At 41.9% G+C, this 21,812-nt stretch overlaps 1 protein-coding gene across 2 annotated transcripts in view; it reads left to right on the top strand.

The window, feature by feature from the left end:
• Positions 1-18,451: 18,451 nt before the first annotated feature.
• Positions 18,452-21,812, top strand: part of ST8SIA1 (ST8 alpha-N-acetyl-neuraminide alpha-2,8-sialyltransferase 1) — a 155,505-nt gene continuing 152,144 nt past the window's right edge. For both annotated transcript variants that reach the window (XM_046011739.1, XM_046011738.1), the window contains exon 1: positions 18,452-18,687. In XM_046011739.1, the coding sequence (XP_045867695.1) occupies positions 18,452-18,687 (236 nt within the window). The remainder of the gene's footprint in view (positions 18,688-21,812) is intronic.

A 21,812-nucleotide genomic window follows, 5' to 3' on the forward strand; every position in this document is an offset into this window, starting at 1 on the left:
TGTGAGGTCCTGCTAATAAGAGAGACACAGTACTTTGTGGGGCATTTGACTGTGGGGAATACCATACACTGTTCCTGGGCATCTTGCTAACCCTAATATATTGAGTGGCAAGAAAAAAATGAATTTGAATGAAAACAACCTGAGGGTTTTGAAGGGTCAGGGGTGGGAGGTTGGGGGAACAGGTGGTGGGTAATGGGGAGGGCACGTTTTGCATGGAGCACTGGGTGTTGTGCAAAAAGAATGAATACTGTTACGCTGAAAAAATAAATAAAATGGAAAAAAAATGAATTTGAATGAGATCTCAAACAAACAAACAAACAAACAAAAAATCAGGCTTTGAGAAATTTGCCGAGGGCTTTAGCCCCAAACAGTACCATTTAGGTTGGCCTAATGCACAAATTGTTTTGGAGACTTTTTCTGTCTAGACGCATGCACACTGGAGTCTCTTGCAGAAGTCTTTAACACTATCCTCTCCTCCCCAAATAGCGACTTCTGGAATATTGGATCATAGTTACGTGATGCCAAGAAGAGATATGGCCCTTTTGAGAAACAATTACCGGCTTCTCACTGGGATTTAGTGGAGGCTGCTCCCACTAGTCAGGGAGTCAAATGATTCTCAGATCCCAAGCACCATTCTGTCTTGGGTAATGTCAGATTCACTTCCCATAAGGAAGGAGCATCTCAGAAGAGCTCAGTGTTAAAGTGGAAATGGTATATGGATATAGGAGTGCCCTATCATGTACTCATCCATATACCATATAGTCCCCACTGGCTGTGGCCCTGGGGATTATAGTGTATCCATAACTATATTGCTGTCCTCCCCTTAGAACTAACAATAGGAGCTTCCAAAAGTGGCAGTTCTTAGTGCTGAGTGTTTTGAATTATAGGTTTCTCTCCCTGTTTTTTTCTGTCTTGCTTTTTTAAAAAGACTTTATTTAAATTCAAGTTGGTTAATATATAGTATATTATTAGTTTCAGAGGTAGAATTTAGTAATTCATCACTTGCATATAATACCCAGTGCTTATTACATCAAGTACCCTTCTTAATGCCCATTACCTCATCCATCCACCCACCTCCCCTACAGCGTCTCTTATGGTTTGCCTCTCTCTCTTTTTATCTTATTTTATTTTTCCTTCCTTCCCCTATGTTCATCAGTTTTGTTTCTTAAACTCCACATATGAGTGAAATCATACAGTATTTGTCTTTCTCTGATTTATTTCTCTTAACATAATACCCTCTAGTTCCAACCATGTCATTGCAAATGGCAAGATTTCATTCTTTTTGATGGCTGAGTAATATTCCATTGCATATATCTGTCTGTCTGTCTCTCTGTCTATCTATCTATCCACCACATCTTCTTTACCAATTCATCAGTTGGTGGACATCTGGGCATATTTTGGCTATTGTGGACATTGCTGCTATAAGGCTTCCCTTCTTGTTAAAGCAAAGTGAATTCCTGGTTTATTGATAAAAGTTACAAAATTGAGAATGAAGTACAATCTAGAAGTTTGCCCCATTTGATCACTGGCTCATAAAACCTTGGCTAAAGACGCAAAGGTAAGTTTTAATAATGGGTCAAAATTGAGAGCGGTGTATGCATAGTACTGCAAGAACTTGACCTTGTCAAGGTCTTGATGTATAGTCGCTCAATGCTTTATGGAGAATTCAATTATAGAAATACCTGTAGGAATTCCATTGGTAAGTTGAAGTGGGCAGTGGAGATGCCAACCAGAAAGGCCCAGCTGATGGCTCAGAAGGGGACCAGAATGTAGAGGTTGTCCTTGTCCAGCCCCTGAAATAACTGCCTAGTTACCTGAACTGGGCAGCATGAAGAGGCTCATGTTACGAAATATTAGGTAGAAAAATGACAAACTCCTTTGCTTCCTGCTGAAGCTTCTAATAAGGTAAAAGATTGTATAAATGTCAATAAGAAAAGAACTGCCTGAAGATGGGTAGGTCTCCGAAGAGCCAGCATTTAGCTGGCAAGTGAATATATGGGCGTCTCACTAGTAGTCCCAGCTGGTTTCAAATGGGTCCTGCTTGGAGTAGACATGTAATCTACTATGGCTGGTGCTCACCCAGTGACCTAAACAGTGGCTGAGAATACCATTTATGGGTATGGAGTACCAGGTTATACATTAATCTGTTCTCTAGATTTCACTGGATCAAGGTATGCATTTAGCGACTGGCAACGTGCAGAAATGGACTATAGAGATTAATAATGAATGGACATATCATTGACTATACACAAAGTAAAAGTTTGTTTCAGATCTGGGATGTGCAATTAAAACACCTATTAGTAATCTGGGGGATGGTATGACAGGAAAAGATGCCTGACTAACTTTTGATGAATGTATCTTTCATATGACTACCTGGGTAGTAAAGGGGAGATACTTGCGGACAGGTTTCTGGAATGTGGAATTGGGACAAAAGGAGTGGGCCTCAATGCAATCACAACAATCCTGCATTCTTCCTATCTCACAAAATGTTTCTTTGTTTTTCTGTATCCAGATTTGCTGTCTGGGACTGCCCTTGTATATCTGGAAGAAAGAGATAGTATTCAGAAAACTATTTTAATTTCTCTGTATTTGACTCAGTGCTGTCTCACTGGTTAGTGGTAGAAATTCTCTCATCATTCTTACCCTTTCTTAGCCTAATCCTGTTTTCCTGGGCAAACTCTAGCAAGGCTGTGCCTACTGCCTGTCCTGTGGCTGGGCAGAGCCTCCTACCCAGGAAGGCTGAAACAAGGTAATAAATGGAAGCTGTGGGAAATGAGTATGTAACTGGGTAATGATGCTAGGAAAGGGCATCATCACTTTTTGAGAGAACACGTTAGAACCAGAGAATCCAGAAGTGGTGTTGAAACATAGGCAATGCTAGGCAAGTCCCCCAGATTTGTTTTCTCCTGAAAAAGAGAACTAGATTAAAGGCCATACTACAAGATTCACCCAAAGAATATACTTGGGAAATTTTTGAGAAAAGATATTAATCAGCATCTCATGATGACTCATTTGAATAAGAGCAGTTTGCAGTTGCCATTATGGGTAATGTTACATCGGTTGTGTTTATTGTACCTGTTCTTTTGCAGTTTCTAGAGAAGACCTATCATTGAATGGGTGCCTACATTGCAGATTTGGCATCTGTAGCTTAATTGGTGCCTTGGTGAGCTGAGTTGGCAGCGTGTTAAGGCAACTGGGCATGATGGGAGATAATTTGAGGCATCACTGCCTTCCTTGTATGTCAGGGTCTCCTTTGCTCTTTTGACAATACCAGGTGTAAACACAAATAAAGTGCTCTACAGGTTTGTTTTGATGGAATTAGGATGGTGCCCCAAAAGGTGAATATTGGCTCGATAAGATTATCATATATCACTGATAGTTCATTCCTGGAACTTCAAGAAGAAAAATTGCACACAGTGGCGACATTTGTTGTGCCTTAAATAATATTGGCCAAGATGTACTAAGAGGGACTTGTGGGTTTTGGGAGGTGGACTTGGCATGTGAGGACAAGTGGAGATAGGCTTATCATCAGGATAGGAAAGACCTGTTAATTCAGATGAGGATAAGTAGTGGGACCACTGCAGTCTTGACAGTTGATCTGAGAAGATGATGAAGCAATATGAGAATGGGCTTATTTATTACTGAACTGATGGAGGATCGGGCTTGCTAACATCTCTGTGGGAAGGCATGAACCTTGACACATTGCTTGCAGTAGCATCTGATATACTTAAAAGGGCAGTGGCCAGGAGTAATGGAGGCTCAGTCTGGAAGAGTCCATTTGTGGGAAAACTATGGCCAGCCTGAACTGGCAAGATGTCACTTGATCTTTATTTTGGTTCCATCAAACCCACAGTACCACCAATTTCAAAAGGTATTTATATTCCCCATACTTGTCTGGGTTTTGACAAATTAAAGATCATTGCCTACCATACAGAATAGCCTAAATCTTCTGAATCAGAATCTGCATTTTAAGAAATACTTGCCCCCCCCATGAATCACAAGTACATCAAAATTTGAGAAACACTGAAATAGGTTTTTTCTATCCTTCTCATATTGTAGGATTTCCTCTATTTCTTTCAGTAGATTTGGAAGAGTCATTAGCAATCTTACCCAGTTTTTATATTTTCCAAATATATTATCCTGTGTAAGAGAGATTTTTCAAATGCCATATACTTACCTAGAACTGCTAAGCTATGTTTTTGTTGCTCCATTTTTTCCCAAACATTTCTATCAGTATGTGGTAGGGTGTTTGTCTTAGTAAATATAATAGGAGTTACATCTAAATCCTCATTCTGGCATCTTTGACCTTACCTTCCCCAATCTCATTGGTATTTTATTAGAGTTTTCATTGGTACTTATATTAGAGTTTTCCTGCAAAACAGAACCAGTAGTGTGTACACACACACACACACACACACACACACATTATGAGGAATTGGCTCAAATCATTATGGAAGCTGAGAAGTCTACCATCTGCAGGCTGGGGAGTTGGGAAAGTCAGTGGTATAATTCCAGTCTAAGCCTAAAGTCTTGAGAATGAAGGGAGGTGATAGTGTGCATTCCAAGGGCAGGAGATGACCAATGTTTCAGCTTAAGCAGGCATAAAGGAAGAAAAGGGGCAAATTTCTTCTTCCTCTGCTTTTTGTTCTGTTCAGGTTCCAGGTGGATTGCTGATACCTACCCACATGGGGGAGAGTTATTTACTGAGTTCACTGATTTAAATGCTAATCTAATCCTGAAACACCATCACAGACACACACATAAATCACGTTTAATCTGGGCACCCTGTGATGCAGTCAAGCTGACAAATAAAATGAACCATTACACACCTAAAGAAATTTTTTCTTTGTTTCTTGTCCTTACTATTTTAATACTTTGATTACAAGTCTAGGTAGTATGTGTATAACTGTAGAATTCTGTAACTGGAAGGAACTTCAGCATTCTCAAGCATAATTGTTTGATTTTAGAAGAGAGAAACCTGTGGCCCAGAAGGGTGAGTTGACCTTGTGGTCACTGTGGGTAGAATTTGGTATGGTGTCCATGATGACATTTGGAAAGAAATGAATATATTATGCCAGATAAAGTGGGCATTTAGTCTCCACCAGGTCCCATAAAATAGATTAGTTTACGAAGTGCACAAAGAGTTTATTTGAAGATGATCCTGTTCAAAGAATTTGCTTGAATGTGACCCTGCATCTGCATATTCTTACTGACAAGAACAAAGATATTTGGGTATGGAAGAGCAGGGAATTTCTTTGCTTTAGCCTATGAGTTTGGGAATACAGATTTGTGTTGATAATTTTTTTTTCGTGTTCCATGGGCACTCTGTATAATGTTAAAGTCTGTTTCATGCTACACTAGTAAGAATCATGGGTAGGCATAGTCGCCAATACAGCTTTATTCCCACTAATACAGCTTTATCTCTGGAGCTAAAAAGGGTGAAGACACAAACGCTGTGTGAATAGAGACTGTCTGTCTTGTTTCATAGCTTTATTTTTATACCCACCACAGTGGTGTGGCTGTCAAAGATGGCATTTTTTTTTTCTTTGTATTTGCTTGGTGCCCTCTCTTAAGTAGTTTAAAATCTAGTGAGAAGGCAAATCTGTGGAGGCCAAGAAAAACAAGGCTGTACCCATCTTGAGTCTAGCCCTGACATAAGCGCAGCCATCTTGATGTTCCAGATTATCACAAAATATCTCTTGGGCTCTGACCTACTCAGGTTAGCACTTTAAACAGTCCCTCTCTCCTTTAATGGTTGATTTAGACCCCTGACTCAGCTGCCTCTGTCTTTCATAACTCCCCTATACATTCCCCAACTGATCAATGCTGACCCAAGTAGGCAGGGACAACTCTACGCCCCTACTCAGCAGGAAGAAGTTACAGAAGATGAGACCTTCCACCTTCAACAACCTTAAAGATTTAAGGGTCAAAATTGTTCAGGGGGAAATGTGGAGGTTGAGAAAATTAGGGCCATCCCACCTCAGGTTTAGCCTTAGCATAAGTACAACCATCTTAGCTCTGGCCCCCATCTCAGATCCCTGTGCCCAAGGGCTGAACTTTCCCCCACCCTGCTTTAGTAACCCCCCACCCTGTTTTGGTTTCAGGAAGCCCCACCCTGCTTTAGTTTCAGAGACCCCCACCCTGCTTTGGTTCCAGGAATCCCCACCCTGCTTTAGTAACAGGAACCCATAAATACCCCTGCCTTAACTAAGCTCGGTGTCCAAGTCCCTACTCCGCTGTGTCGGGTATACTTGAGCCCAAGCTTAAGCTTGTCAAATAAACCCTCGTGTGATTGCATCCGTGCTTGGCTCCTTGGTGGTCACTCGCGGGAGAACTCGGGCATAACAAAATCATGTAAATCTAACTGGCAGATAAGAAAAAAGATGAACATTCAAGCCAGCTTGCAAGTGCTGTTGGTGCAGTGCTACATGAAGTTTGTGGATACGGGCGTAAAATCACAAGGGGAAAGATGACTGGCCTGGAATGCTGTGGAGGAAAAATAAACATTTATGAAAAGGATGGGATTTTGAAGTTGGGCAGGATCTGGAGAGGCAGAGGCAGTGACAGAATTTCAAACTGATGAGGGAGCAGAAGGCAAGCTGAGGACAAGCATAAACTGACACCCCACAACCTCCCTGGCAACTCCCCCACCCCCATTCCTGGGCAGGTTATGTGGGACATTCCTCGGTATCTTAATACTTTGCTAAAGGGAAAAACAAACTTAGCTTGATAAGTGCAAGGCCTCCAGTATCTGGAGGGTCTTCTTTAACATATGAAAGTCCTTTTGCACACCTCCCTCTTTACCCCCCTGACCCCATTGTATATAATCAGTTGCTCCTCAGTTCCCCAGTGCAGCTTTCTGCTCATGGGACCTGTTCCCTTGCTTTAATAAATCCACATTTTTACACCAAAGATGTCTTAAGAATTCGAATTCCTTCTTCGCCTTCAGCTCCTGGCCTTATCTACATTCAAAAACTACATCAAAACGAAGGGACTTAACATGAACAAAGCAAGCACAAGAAAGTTAGGGGACGCGGAGTAGTAGAATGACTTAGACAACAGATGTATGTAACCAGGAATTCTTTTTTGACTGCGGATTATGCAATTAAAAGTTTCTTTGGGGGCGCCTGGGTGGCTTAGTGGGTTAAAGCCTCTGCCTTTGGCTAGGGTCGTGATCCCAGAGTCCTGGGATAGAGCCCCTTGACGGGCTCTGTGCTCGGCGGGGAGCCTGCTTCCCTCCCTCTCTCTGCCTGCCTCTGCCTACTTGTGATCTCTGTCTGTCAAATAAATAAATCTTTTTAAAAAAAGTTTCTTTGGTTGATATTTCCGCGGTACACGAGATGGATGCGTGAGACAATTGCAGAAAAAGGGAATGATAGGGGACCAAAAAACAAAAAAAATTCACAAGCAGAATTGACATGGTAACAGGATAGGAAATTGGATCCTGAAGACACACGAAGAAAAAATTGGCACACTTTAGTACTAATTAGATGTTATAAATTCACTAATGCATCACTGTCTACCTAGAAGCTAGGATTTTCTTAAAGATGAATATTTATGATGCATAACTTTATTTACTTATTTTTAAAAGATTTTATTTATTTATTTGACAAGACAGAGAGCAGAAGACGGGGGGGCAGCAAAGGGAGAGCAAGAACCAGGCTCCCTGATGAGCAGGGAGACTGATGTGGGGCTCCATCCCAGGACTCTAAAATCATGACCTGAGTGGAAGGCAGACTCTTAACTGACTGACTGACCTAGGCACCCCTATCATGCATAAATTTAATAATTATTCTTTTCAGGGTAAAAATGTTAACCCACTTTTACCAAAAATCTCTGAATGTATATGGGAAGTATAATACCTCAAGTCTCTTCAGTTCTGTTGCTTAGGCTTACACCTAACCATTTTTTAAAAGTTTGTTAAGGTGTTTCTAGGCAGACTTTGAATAAGGACAAAATGATGTAAATTGTTTAGCTTCTACATACTTCAAATTGCTCCTTTGAAAAATGGGAATAGTAGTATGTAGTAAATCAGAGAACTGTTGTGAGGTTTAAATGAGTGAAAATGTGTTTAAGTGCCATATTTAGTATCTCAGTAAATGTTAGATCCCCTTTTCCTGTTCTTTCTCTACCTTATATTTAACACATCTGAAATACCTTGTTTTGAAATCATGGAAACTATTGCTGTATGCCAATATGACCATTTCTCTTCAAAATTATATTTTTATTTTATTTTGGAGCGGGGCAGAGGGAGAGAGAGAATCTCAAGCAGGTTCCACCTGCCCAACGTGTTATCCTGACGCAGGGCTCGATTTTACAACCCTGAGATCATGACATGAGCTGCTATCAGGAGCCAGAGGCTTAACCAACTGAGACTCCCAGGTGTCCCTAAAACTGTATTTTTGAAATGATTTCATATCAACACAATCAGGCCACGAGCAGCCCTCCTTGAATCAACTCCAAAATACATTACAGTTGAATGAAGATACATTCTTTTTTCTTTTTTCTTCTTTCCTTTCCTTTTTTTTTTTTTTTTTAAGATTTTGTTTATTTATTTGACAGATAGAGATCACAAGTAGGCAGACAGGCAGGCAGAGAAAGAGAGGAGGAAGCAGGCTCCCCCCTGAGCAGAGAGCTGAATGTGGGGCTTGATCCCAGAACCCTGGGGTCATGATCCCAGAACCCTGGGATCTTCACCTGAGCTGAAGGCAGAGGCTTTAACACACTGAGCCACCCAGGTGGCCCCCCCACCTCCCCTTTTTAAAAAAGATTTATTTATTTGAGAAAGAGCACGAACGATTGCAGGGAGGGGCAGAGGGAGAGAGAGGCTTTGGCTGACTCCTAATTGAGCTCAGAGCCCCCGACAGGGATTTCTGCTCAGTCTCACCACATGAGATCTCAACCTAGAGATCAGGAGGAACCTGAGATCTACCTGAGCCAAAACTAAGGGTCAGATGCTTAACCGACTGCGCCACCCAGGGGCCCCGAAGGGAGATACAGTCTTCCGCACACATTGACCAGGTCTTTATTCAATACTTTATTCCTTTGCCTTCAGTTTGGATTTTCTTTTTTTTTTTTAATTTTAATTAATTAATTAATTTGACAGAGAGAGAGATCACAAGTAGGCAGAGAGGCAGGCAGAGAGAGAGGAGGAAGCAGGCTCCCCGCTGAGCAGAGAGCCCCATGCGGGGCTCAATTCCAGGACCCTGAATCATGACCTGAGCGGAAGGCAGAGGCTTTAACCACTGAGGCACAGAGGCACCCCCAGTTTGGATTTTCATTCCACCTCTTGGGCCAAGCCTTTTTCAACTCTGTTACATACTTGTTCCCTTCTATCTGCCCTCTGTAGCTGGGTAATCATAGCTTATTCCTATGCGTTGTTCTCTCCTTCCTGTTTTTTTCCACTAAGCAATTTCATCTTTGTCACCATTTGTGACTTCCAAATAAACACCATGCCCAAATCTCTCCAGTGCATTTTAGATACAGATAGATCCCTATCTAGATGATAACTCTATCTGGATGCCTCAAAGGCACCTTAATCTACACATCTGAAACAAAACTCAGGTCCGCAGACCCAAATTGCTCTGCTTGTAGTGTTTGCTGCCTTTTTTTTTTTTTAAATTCATTAATTATTGAAGAGTTTGTTTTTTATTTATTTGGCAGACAGAGATCACAAGTAGGCAGAAAGGCAGGAGGAAGCAGGCTCCCTGCTGAGCAGAGAACCGGACTTAAGCCTCAATCCCAGGACCCTGAGACCAGGACCTGACCCGAAGGCAAAGGCCTTAATCCACTGAGCCACCCAGGCACCCCTGCTGTCTTTAATAGCATCTTTTGTTATTTAGTCCAAACGTAGGAGTTAGCTTCAACATCCACATTTCCCTCCTATCCTTTTTTTTTAAGCTTTTATTTATTTATCTGACAGACAGAGATCACAAGTAGGCAGAGAGGAAGGCAGAGAGCAGGGAGCCTGATGCGGGGCTCAATCCCAGGACCCTGGCATCATGACCTGAGCCGAAGGCAGAAGCTTAACCCACTGAGCCACCCAGTCACCCCCCTCCTGTCTTTTTCAAATTACTCTCCAACTCCTGTAAATTTTTTCCCCTAAATGTTTCTTTAATCGACTTTATTTCCTTAATCTCTACTGCAAGAATCCCACACTTAATGATCTTTCTGAATAGACTTTGGCTCCCCCAATTTTCTTTCTTTTTAAAAATTTATTTTTCATTTAATAGATTGAATAAACATATTTCAAAAACTCAGGTAGTAGCTTAAAACAGTAAGTAAATAAACAGATGCATAAAAAGATCTCCCTGATCCATCTTCTGTTCCCCATTCCACAGAGAGTGTCACTTTCAGTTGTTTCTGTTTTTTCTTTTGGTAGTTACCCCATAATTCTAAATAATGTGCTTATGTTGCCTTTTCTTGATCTTTAAAGATTTTATTTATTTATCTGACAGAGAGAACACAAGCAGGCAGAGCAGCAGGCAGAGACAGAGGGGGAAGCAGGCTCCCCACTGATCAGGGAGCCCAGTTCGGGGCTCGATCTCAGGACCCTGGGATCATGACCTTAACTTAAGGCAGCTGCTTAACCAACTGAACCACCCAGGTGCCCCTACCTTTTCTTGATCTTTAAAAAAACATTGTGTATTTTATTCTTTCTAAGGAAAATGAAGATTTTGCTATCTTATACCTTCATCTTATCCCACCCTTACTCAATATCATTTATCCATTTTTAAATTAAATTAGCATCTATTATTATTTTATTAAGAATATGTATTTTAATGTATAAAATGTTTAATTTCTTTTTTAAAAAAGGTTTTATTTCGTTATTTGAGAGACAGAGAGAGAAAGAGAGAGGAGTGGGGGGAGGGGCAGAGGGAGAGGGAGAGAGATCATCTTAAGAAGACTCCACAGAGTGCATAACCTGAGCTGAAATTAGGAGTTGGGTGCTTAACCAACTGAGCCACCCAAGTGCCTGAAAATGTTTCTTTTCTTGTATAGTGTTTTGTTTTATTTGCAGTTTGTTATTGCTTCAGTTTTATATTGATTTCCTCTTCTATATACTTACTAGTACTGCATTCCAACCTAACACAAGTGTCTATTCTCAACACACTCAAACATTCTGGAGACAATATCTGTTCTTCCAATGCATAAACATGAAATGTTTTTTCCATTTTCTTCAGTTTCTTTCATATGTGTTCTATAGTTTCCAGTGTTCAAATCTTTCATCTCTTTGGTAGGTTTATTCCTATGTGTCTCAAGAGTTTTTGGTGCAGTTGTAAATGGGATACATTCCTTGATTTCTCTTTCAGCTGCTTCATTATTAGTGTATAGAAATGCAACAGGTTTCTGGACATTGATTTTGTATCCTGAGACTTTGCTAAATTCCTGTATCAGTTCTAGGAATTTTTTGGTGGAATCTTTTCAGGTTTTCTTTTTGAGTATCATATGTCATCTGAGAAGAGCGAAAGGTTTACTGCTTCCTTGACAATTTGGATGCCTTTTATTTCTTTTTGTTTGATTGCTGAGGCTAGGACTTCCAGTGCTGTGTTGAACAACAGTGGTGAAAGTGGACATCCGTGTCGTATTCCTGACTGTAGGAAATATATATATATATATATGTATATATATTTTTATATATATATATAAAATTTATCCATTGAAATGTAGTTTTTCATTTACTTGTTTTATTTTATTTATTTTTTTATTATTAACCATTGAAATGTAGTTTTCCTCCCATTGAGGATGATATTATCAGCTATTATTACTTTAAATATTTTTTCTTTTCATTTCTCTCTTTCTTTTCTTTCTGATATTCCAGTTACATGTATATTACCTTTTGAAATTGTCCCACACTTTAATTTGGGGCATTTCTATTGACATATATTCAAGCATGCTGACATATCCCATCACTAGTGAACTCTTCAAAGTGATTCGTTAACACTATAGTGAATTTTTTCATAGTATTTAAATTTGATTTTTTTATTAGAACTTCCATCTCTCTGCTTATTAATAGTCTGTTCTTACGCATTGTCCACTTTTTTCATTAAAGCCTTTACATCCTAGTTATAGTGACTTTAAATTCCCTGTCTGATAATTCCAACACCTGGATCATATGTTCTGTGCTGTGTCTGATTCTGACACTTGTGCTGTCTCTTCAGGCTGTTTTTTCCCCTTGTCTTATAGTATACCTTACCATTTTTTGGTTGAAAGCCAGATCTGATATATTTAACAATAGGAAAAGAAATAAGTAGGTCTTAATATGAATTTTTTTGCTAATTTGGCTGGGAGTTCATCTGTGTTTTATGTTTGGTGTATCTAAAGGTGCTGGAGGCTTCAGATTTCTGTAATGTCATTGGTTTTGTCGTCTTATTGAATTTGGGCTTCCATGAGTACTTATGAAGGTAAGAGAGAGAACCTGCGTCTTTTAACTCATTTAGATGTAATCTACTGATGTTCTGTTGGAGCCCTCAGAGTGTGGTGGTAAGATGTGGGAGAGGGAAGGTGTTCGATTTTCTTATGAAATTTCAGTCTTTCAGTGGGGCTGTGTCCCTGCACAACACACTTCACAAATATATCATAGTTTGTTTTTTTCTTTTTCCAGCTTAAGTGAAACAGGAAGGCTATTGGGGGTTGAAGTGAGAGAAGTGGCCTTCCTTCAAGTGGGATAAGGTTATGATAAGGTCTTTTTCCCTGGAAAGTAGGACTTTGTTATGGAGAATCCTTTGGGCATATTTCACAATGGTTACTGTTTTCTCTGTCCCTGACAGAGCACCAAGAGGATTTTTCTCAGGTTTTCACCCTGAAAACCTGGTGGGATTCCGGAGGCAAAACTCATAATAGTATGGAGGCCCACCTGATTCCCAGGAGTTTCTCATCCCTGTGCTAGTTCACCCTCAGCTTCCAGCAATTCCACTTTTACTAACTCCAATCTCAACGATTGTTGAGCTGTTCCCACCAATTTATGACTCCAGTATTTCTTTTTTTTTTTTTTTTTAAAGATTTTTTTATTTATTTATTTGACAGACACAGATCACAAGTAGGCAGAGAGGCAGGCAGAGAGAGAGAGAGAGGGAAGCAGGCTCCCTGCTGAGCAGAGAGCCTGATGCGGGACTCGATCCCAGGACCCCGAGATCATGACCTGAGCCGAAGGCAGCGGCTTAACCCACTGAGCCACCCAGGCGCCCCGACTCCAGTATTTCTTGTGACAAACAGTCCTCAGTTCTGACATGGATTTGCTTGTTTCTCCAGACTGGAGCTGGTAGTTTGCTTTACAACCTCAGTTCTTTGATGAATACAAGAAAAGCTGTTGATTTTCAGCTTGTTCAGCTTTTCTTGTAAGGATGGGAGTTACAACTTCCAAGTTATGTCTGAGTTGAAACTGAAAGTAATTAATTGCTTTTTTGATCAGAGGCACAGCTAGCTCTCTAAGGATTGCCTTTGTCTCTCCCGCATGAGAGCCCTGGATTTCTGGATCCCTAGCTCCCTCTTTTTGGTAACCTGTTATTTTACCGGAGTATTTCCAGTATCTTCCCAGTGCATGGGAGTGAAGTTCTTCAGACTTTGCGTTTTAAAAAAATGTCTTTACAATTATACGGTTTCACTCATATGTGGAATATAAGAAATAGCACAGAGGATCATAGGGGAAGGGAGGGAAAACTGAATGGGAAGAAATCAGAGAGGATGACAAACTGTGAGAGACTCCTATTAATCATAGGAAACAAACTGAGGGTTGTTGGAGGGAGAAGGGTGGAGAGATGGGGTAACTGGGTGATGGGATTATGGAGGGTGGGTGATGTGATGAGCACTAGGTGTTACACACAACTAAAGAATCATTGAATACTATTATCAAAAACTAATGATGTGCTATATGTTGGCTAATTGAACTTAAATAAAAATATTTAAAAAAGTATTTTACCTTCATATTTGAGTCATACTTGGGCTGGGTATAGAATTCAGGTTTGGGAAGAATTTTCACTAAAAATTTTGATGGCCTAACCCTATTTTCTTCTAGTTTCCAATGTTACTTTTGATGAGGCCTAACATCATTAGGTGTGTGTGTGTGTTTAAAAAACACTTTCACAATTTTTTTTTTTCTAAAATCTCACCACTATATACTTTGGTAGTGGCCTTTTTAATTCATTTTATTGAGTCCTTAGTGGACTCTTTAATCTTAGGATTTTTTTTTTTAAGTATGACTTTGAAAATTTTCCCCTTTCTGTCTTTTCCCCCTATTGAATTCCTTTTAATTGGATGTTTATTTTTCTGTTTGAGTCTATAATTTATTATCTTTAAAAAACCCTCTTTTATCTTATTCACCTACTTTCTGGGATACTTCTTCAATTTTGTATTTCAACTCTTCCATGAATTGTGTATTTGTGTGTTTACCATATTTTTAATTTTAAAGGACTTCATTTTTGGTTATTTGAGTATTCCTTTTGTTCTTCATGAATTGTCTCTTATTTCTGTGAAAGTATTAATTACAGCTTTTATTGAAGATTCCTTCTCTTTTCTGCATTATCTTTTCCCCTTCTGGGTTTTCTTGTGTATGTTTCTTATTTATTTTGTCTCTCTGGTCATGTTGGAGATTTCCTTCAAATGTCTGGAGATCCTGGCTGTCTACTCATGTCTAAGAATAGAGCTCAGAAAACCTCAGAAAAGAAGGTAGAAGTTCTATGAATAGAGCTTATCTAGTGGTGGGCTTCCCCATAGGGTGTTGGTCAGGGATATTGCTGTCTGATTGGAGAGCTGCACATATCAGAATCTGTAGGTCTCCTTACTGGTGCTGTTCAATTTCTCTAGAGAGGTAACCTTGTGTTTTAAGCTAATTTGGAGAGCAAGATCAAGAGGCTTCACTGCTCCTTTTAAAGACCTTCTAACAAATCTCTTACTTGGTTTCATCTATCACTTCCGCCTCAGGAGTACTAGGTGCCTCTAACTTCTAAGCCATTCAAGATTACTATATAGCAAATTAGCTTGATTCTTGTTAACTTCTGTCTGTACTCCCCCATTCTGTGCCAGCATACACACACACACACACACACCATCACTTGAAGGCTCAGAGCTTTCTATATTCTTTTCTTTTCTTTTTTTTTTAAGATTTTATTTATTTATTTGACAGAAAGAGAGCACACACAAGTAGGGGGAGCAGCGGGCAGAGGGAGAGGGAAAAGCAGGCTCCTCTCTAAGCAGGAAGCCCAATGTGGGGCTTGATCCCAGGACCCTGAGATCATGACCTGAGCCAAAGGCAGATGCTTAACCAAATAAGCCACCCAGGGGCCTCATTTTACTTAGTCTTTTAAGGAAAGATTTCTATGTGACTGTTAATATTTGTCTTCATACCCATTCGCATCCAAGCTGCCTTGTAAATTGTTTCCCATTTACCTTGATCATCTTTCTACATCTTGTTCTCTCTTGACTTCTCAATGAGAGTTTCTCTTTTTCCTCTTTTCTCCATGACTTCAATTCTGTAGTGGTTTTGTCCCTTATACTGGCTTCCACTACAATGCTGGTGTCACAAAAGTTTCCCCCATCAAGTTTACTTATGGCATAAAATAGCTTTGCACATCATGTTTACTGGTTCAGTAAACAAACATTTATAGAATTTTAAAAGTTGTTTAGCTCCTGAGCAAAAACCCTATTGTGTACTCAGATGCAGGCATAGAAAATAATAGCTAAGCTACCTACTAAAAGTTGTTTGGATCAAAAGCCCAGGCTTACCATTTGATATACAAGACCAAATACTCCTATTGCCCAGTTGCTATGACAAAGTTAACATATGAAAAATGCCAACAAAACAACACAACACATCTGAGTGTCTTATTTGTTGGAGTCAGCAAATACTATAGACATTCAGAGCAGGAGGTCAAAGGGAATAGGAGGAAAAACCACAAACATTTACTTAATTCCTATCCCGTGACCCTTGTATTTTAGGTGGTTTGGGAATATATTGAAGGCGGAATTTGTAGACACTTGGGTTGGCCTTTAATGATGCATTGGATTTGTATGGAGGGAGGAAAAAAATACATCCCATGCAAGATGAAGGTGGACCCTAAAATACAGTGCCAAAATGATGCCTGTGTGACTTGGAAAGGTGAGGGCAAGGCCTGTCTAGATTTGATGTGCATCCTAAGGAAAAGCAGGGAATGAGGTTGGATTGTAGGGTGAGGCAAGAGCCACAAAAAGTAAAAGAACCTTAGTGTTCAGAAGAAGGAAAAACAGCACATTGAATTTGAGAAGTCTCTCAATATAAGATACGACTTTGATGCATTTTTATGATGTTATATGTGGATACATTTACATAGCCCCTTCAGAACTGCAGTGTCTTATTTTCAGTTGATGGTTTATTTATTTGCTCTTTGCTCTGCAAGTATCTCTTTTACTTGGGGAAGAAAAGAGAAATTGAAATGGTTTTTGTCCTATTTATATTGTAGGGAAAAGGATGGCAGGTGATTTATCCACAGCTCTGGCAACTATGGGAAAGATCCTTGGCCTTTACACAACAGAAGAGGGTGGATAGGTTACTTTGCAGGACTTCAGGTGATCTTCATTTCAAACATTTTTACTAGGCTCCACTATGCTAAGATATAACTTTGGAATTTCACAGTTCCTGTCTCTAAGGATTTACCTAAATAGGAGAGATTTCTGGGGCATGCTTGGTCATGGGGTGCAGTGGGTCATTTTCCTAAGAGGCCTTAGCAGTGTTGGAGTATTGAGACTATGGTGGTCCTTCCAGTCATTTTTGGTAAATAACTTTCCATCAAGTTCTCAAGTTTCACCTGTCAGTGGAGAAGGATGCTGGTGAAAGATACCAGGCCTCTTAGCAGTCCGCAGAGATTGCGCTGGGACGCTGCAGACTGGTCAGCTGAGCAGATGGAGCTATGGCCCTGGATTTTGGTTTCGTGATGACTAAGCTAACCCGGTTAGTAGGCTGCTGGGTTTCTTTGTCCCTGCACACTTTCTGCTTGATGAGGTGCTTAAGCACATGGAATAGGCAACCGCTAGGAGGTACCCGAGCTTTGCGTTGACCGCGGGGCGAGCAGAAATGGCTAACTGTGGGTCCCTCAGCTCCGCGGGTACAGGCTGGTGGCGCTTTTCCAAGGTCGGGGGTGCGATTAGCTTGTGTGTGGAACGAGGAAGAGGTCTAAGAACAAACGGCCCCTTAATTGAAAGGGCGGAGGAGGTGAACGCGCTTCCATGCCATTATCTCTTCCGGAGGTCTGCGAGCTTGGGCACAAGCTGGCTGCACATCTGGATGCAGCGGCGCCTTTCCCCGCAGGGCGGAGTCGAAGCGGACGATCCCGGTGTGCACGCACCTCCTCGTGCGCGCGCGTGCGGGTCCGTGAGCATCCGAGTGTGTGTATCTGTGTGCGCGTGCGCGCTCACAAGAGTCGGCTGGCGGCTCCGGGATCGGGTAATGGGGGTGGGGGCCCAGGAAGGAATAAATCTCCGCTGGCCTCCTCGCGCCTGATTGCGGGTTAATAACCAACCAGTTATAGAGAGACGGGGGTGACGGCGGCAGGGTGACAGTCCCGGCACGCCGGTTGCGTGTGGAAGGCTCAGGTTATCAAGCCGGTCTCTGCCACACTCCAATATATACAACCATTGGGGGTAGGAGGTTATTTGTTATTGTTTCCCTCTATCTTCAGAGAACAAGGGCGGGAGGTAGAGGCGCGAGCTCCAGGCGAGCGTCGCGGATCTGAACGGGTCGAAGGAGGCAAATTTGCGGGTGGGGGAGGGCGGGGGAGACCTTGATTTCCACCAATCCCTGGGCGTTTGTCTGCGAAGTCCGGGGCGCAGCGGAAGGCTGCGGCGCGCCGCTGAATTAACTGATGAGAGCGAGTTCTTTTCTTCTCCGGGAGGGGTGGGGAGCGAGGGTCCTGGCGGGCAAGGAGGAGAAGCCCGGGGCAGGATAGTGGTCCCGGGCCGCTGTGGAAATTTCCAAGGACTTCGCGCGGCGCGGAGAGCGCGTCTGGGGGTGCCTGGCGGTGCAGCAGCGCGGGAGGCGGAGAGAGGCGGCGAAGGGCGCAGGAGCATCTCTCGGAAGGGGACGCGGCGGACCAGTTGTCTGGGAGGGAGCCGAGCCTCTCCCCGGACCGCGCGGAGGGCGACAGTGATGCTGCAGAACCGGCGGGAGCGACTCGCCGCGGCCGCTCTCTGCGCTCTCGGAGACCCCAGCGCCTGCCCCCTGCAGGGGAAGCGACCATGACCAGAGCCTGTGACTTGCCCCCCGGCCACTTCCCCTAGAAAGAAACCCTTGAAAAAGTTGCATTAAAAAAAAAAAAAATCCTTGCGCTGACCTTTGGGGCCATAGGGGCTGAAGAAACGTGCGTGCGAGTGCAAACAAGAAAGCGAAAGGTGTGTGTGCATGGGGGGCCGGCGGTGGGGGAACCCTCTGCTGCCACTCCGCCTAACGCTGTGCTGAGGCCGCCCCCGGGACCCTAGGGCTGTGATGAGCTCCTGCAGGCGGGCCCGGCGACACACGTCCAGAGGGGCCATGGCAGTCCTGGCGTGGAAGTTCCCGCGGACCCGGCTACCAGTGGGAGCCAGTGCCCTTTGCGTCGTGGTCCTCTGTTGGCTCTACATCTTCCCGGTCTACCGGCTACCCAACGAGAAGGAGATCGTGCAAGGGGTGCTGCAACAGGGCACGGCGTGGAGAAGGAATCAGACGGCGGCGAGAGTCTTCAGGTACTCCTCCCCTCGCGGCTCCTCCCAGCTCGTGTCCTTTACTCCCCGTGCGCCGAGGACAGGGTCACTGGCTAGGACCGCCTTGCAGAGACATCTCTTTCTTGCAGTGCTTCTTGTCCTACTTCCTTTCTCTGCCATTTCTAAACCTGAAGACTTTAGTCGGGGGTCCTTCCCCACCCCTTACACCAAGAGATGTGCAGACACCTGCTTTACCCACCTAAAGCCTCTAAGCATTTCTTCCCCAGCCTGAGTTATGGTCCGTGATTCGTTAATAACCGGTGGGAAGGAGAATCCAGGCTAACTTTGTCTTTTTCACATAATGAGATTTTATCTCTTGGGCTCTGCAGATGTTTGAAGCTATAGAGAACTAGAAGAAGGTCAGAGGCATCTTCCTGAGGTTAGGTGAGTGGTTGGTAACATAAATTACTAATGACGGAGTGATGGGCAAATCTTGGGCAGGAAAAACATGGACACCTAGCTAGGATCCCGCTGCTTTGTGCAGTGTGCCCATGACAAAACACAGAGCACTTACGGGTCCCCTCAGAGCCGGGTGCTGTGTGATTTTTATTGAAGACTCAACAACTTTCCAATAACAGATATTATTCCCATCTTACCAACCACAAACTGAGTCTCCAGAAGGAGGAGTTATTTCCCTGAGGTCATGACATATCCCTTTGAAGTGTGGGAGCTGACACTGTCATCACGTAAAGCTCTACAGCTCCCAGCTCTTTTTTTTTTTTTTTTGGCTTAGATTGTGGATGCCTTCTGGAGGATGGGAGATGGGCTTTATGTAGAGACTTGAAATCAGAAAACAAACCAAAAAAACTCAAGTCAGGTTGGATATTAGAATGCTGAGGATAGCTCAGAGATTGTAGTTTCCTTTCCTTTCCGGGAATTTCAGCTTAAGTGTCTAAAAATAAGTTCTTGGCAGCAGGGTTTGTGTAGTTAGACTGGAGGGAATGCAGTGCTGCTTCCCCTTCCTCTCCACTTTCCTGGGCATGTTCAGGGGGACACACAGGGACTTCCATGAGGGCCAGGTGCCCTTTTCCCCTTCAGTCCCTGGGGCTAATGATGCTGCAGTTGGCCCTGCCTGAGACTGTAGTGCTTTCCTTTGCTCTGCTAGGATCTTTCCAAGCAGTATATATGGGCAGCTGAGAGCCAGCCTAAACATTTTCACTACTGTTGGTTACAGATGTTCAGATGTATAGATGTTCATCTGTAAATTTCAAAAAACTTTTTAAACATATGGGTTCCTTCTCCTCCTTGGGCCTGCTTTTGGGAAGATGGTCAAAGAGATAATACCAGTTCTTTCAGGGGAGAGCAGATGAATTCTTTGAATTGGGAGCAGAGACTTTCCTTCTCTCTTTTTCTTTCGAATTCAGCTACCATTAATTTTAAAATAATCCTATACCCCTTAAAAGTATATAAGGGCTAATTTTCTCTCACCTTCACAATATTGATTGTTGGACTCAAAAGCACTCAAAAGGCATAGCATCCAGCAATTCTTTTCTCTAAAGGCAGAAAGCACTTTTATCCCAAGTAATATAAGGAAATGAGTTAAAAACTTCCCTTTGGTTTATGATGAAAGAGTTTTTTTTTTTTTTTTTTTTTTTTTTTTTTTTTTTTTGGTATAGGAGGAGGACTAACAAAGTTCCTTTAGAGCGTAAATTTCTTTTGCAGGACATAATCAAGTGGAAAATGCTTCATATTCTGAGAAACACAGGCTGATCATTTCTGAGACACATTTGTCCCTTGCTATCTGTGGCATGGAGTAATCTTCAGTGTGTTTGGCTGTCACTTGGTTGAGTCTCTATGTGTAGAGAACTACCACTTAAAATCCACACACTATAAAAAACTGCCTACACACATATCTCTCAAAGTTAGTGTCTGTAAAATTGTGTAAGATGCACTGTTGCTTGTTGAAGAGTTTGGATTTTGGAGTATATTTCTAGACTAGTAGACTCTCTAGGCTGTGTGCACCATGACTAGATAGATAAGCAGCAGAATATTTTTGGCAATCCATGCTATCTCTTTGAGTCTTAGTTTGCTTATTTCTCTCTCTCTCTCTATATATATATACACATATATATTTATTTTTAATCTAAATTCAATTAACATATAATGCATTATTTGTTTTATGGGTACAGGTCTTTGACTCACCAGTCTTATATAATACCCAGTGCTCATTATAACACATACCCTCCCCAGTGTCCATCACCCAGTTGCCCATACCCCCATCCCTCTCCCCTCCAGCAACCCTCAGTTTTTTTCCTGAGATTAAGAGTCTCTTATGGTTTGTTTCCCTCTCTTATTTCACCTTATTTCACTTTTTCATCTTTTCTTAGGGATAATAGTATTTACCTTGCAAGGTTGGTATAGATTTAAATTAAAAAAAATGATGCCAGGTGTTTAACACATTTACTGGCAATGGTGTTATTATAATTGTCATGAATTATAATTTTCTGTATATGTTACAGCTTAAATAAGGACTTTGGGCCAGCCCATAAGAATTTGGAACATTTTACCTGCCAAATTTGCAGAGCAACATGACTGGTCAATATACTACTCCCCCACCTCCCAGCTTCTTACACTGTACCTGATAAATAGGGACGAGGAGTTTTAAAAGATGAAACTATCATGCTTTGTTGAGTCAAAAATTTTTGGTACTCTGCAGGTGTAATAAAATCTGTTGTTTTACACATGTGGATTGTTAGTGTGTGGGTAGTACTGTATGTTTTAAAAATATTAGGTCAGCCAGAGGTCTATATTATGTTAAGAAGGCGCAACTTTTGCAAACAGATGGCTGTGTTTTCCACTCTAATATATCTTCCGCACAAATAGAAATATATGTACATGAAAACACAATATGCACTTGTGGGTGGAGACAAGTGTACATTTATTCATAAACTGTGGAATGATGCCATGTATATGTGTAAATTTATACACACATAAAATTACAATCAGTTAATCAATATTTTTTATAATCTTATTTTACTTCTTTAGAGTTCCAAGATTCATTGTTTATGCACCACACCCAGTGCTCCATGCAATACCTGCCCTCCTTAATACCCACAACCAGGTTCACCTAACCCCCCACCTCCATCCTTTCCAAAACCCTCAGTTTT

This window comes from Meles meles, chromosome 7, assembly GCF_922984935.1.
Source record: "Meles meles chromosome 7, mMelMel3.1 paternal haplotype, whole genome shotgun sequence".
Taxonomy (NCBI): Eukaryota; Metazoa; Chordata; class Mammalia; order Carnivora; family Mustelidae; genus Meles; species Meles meles.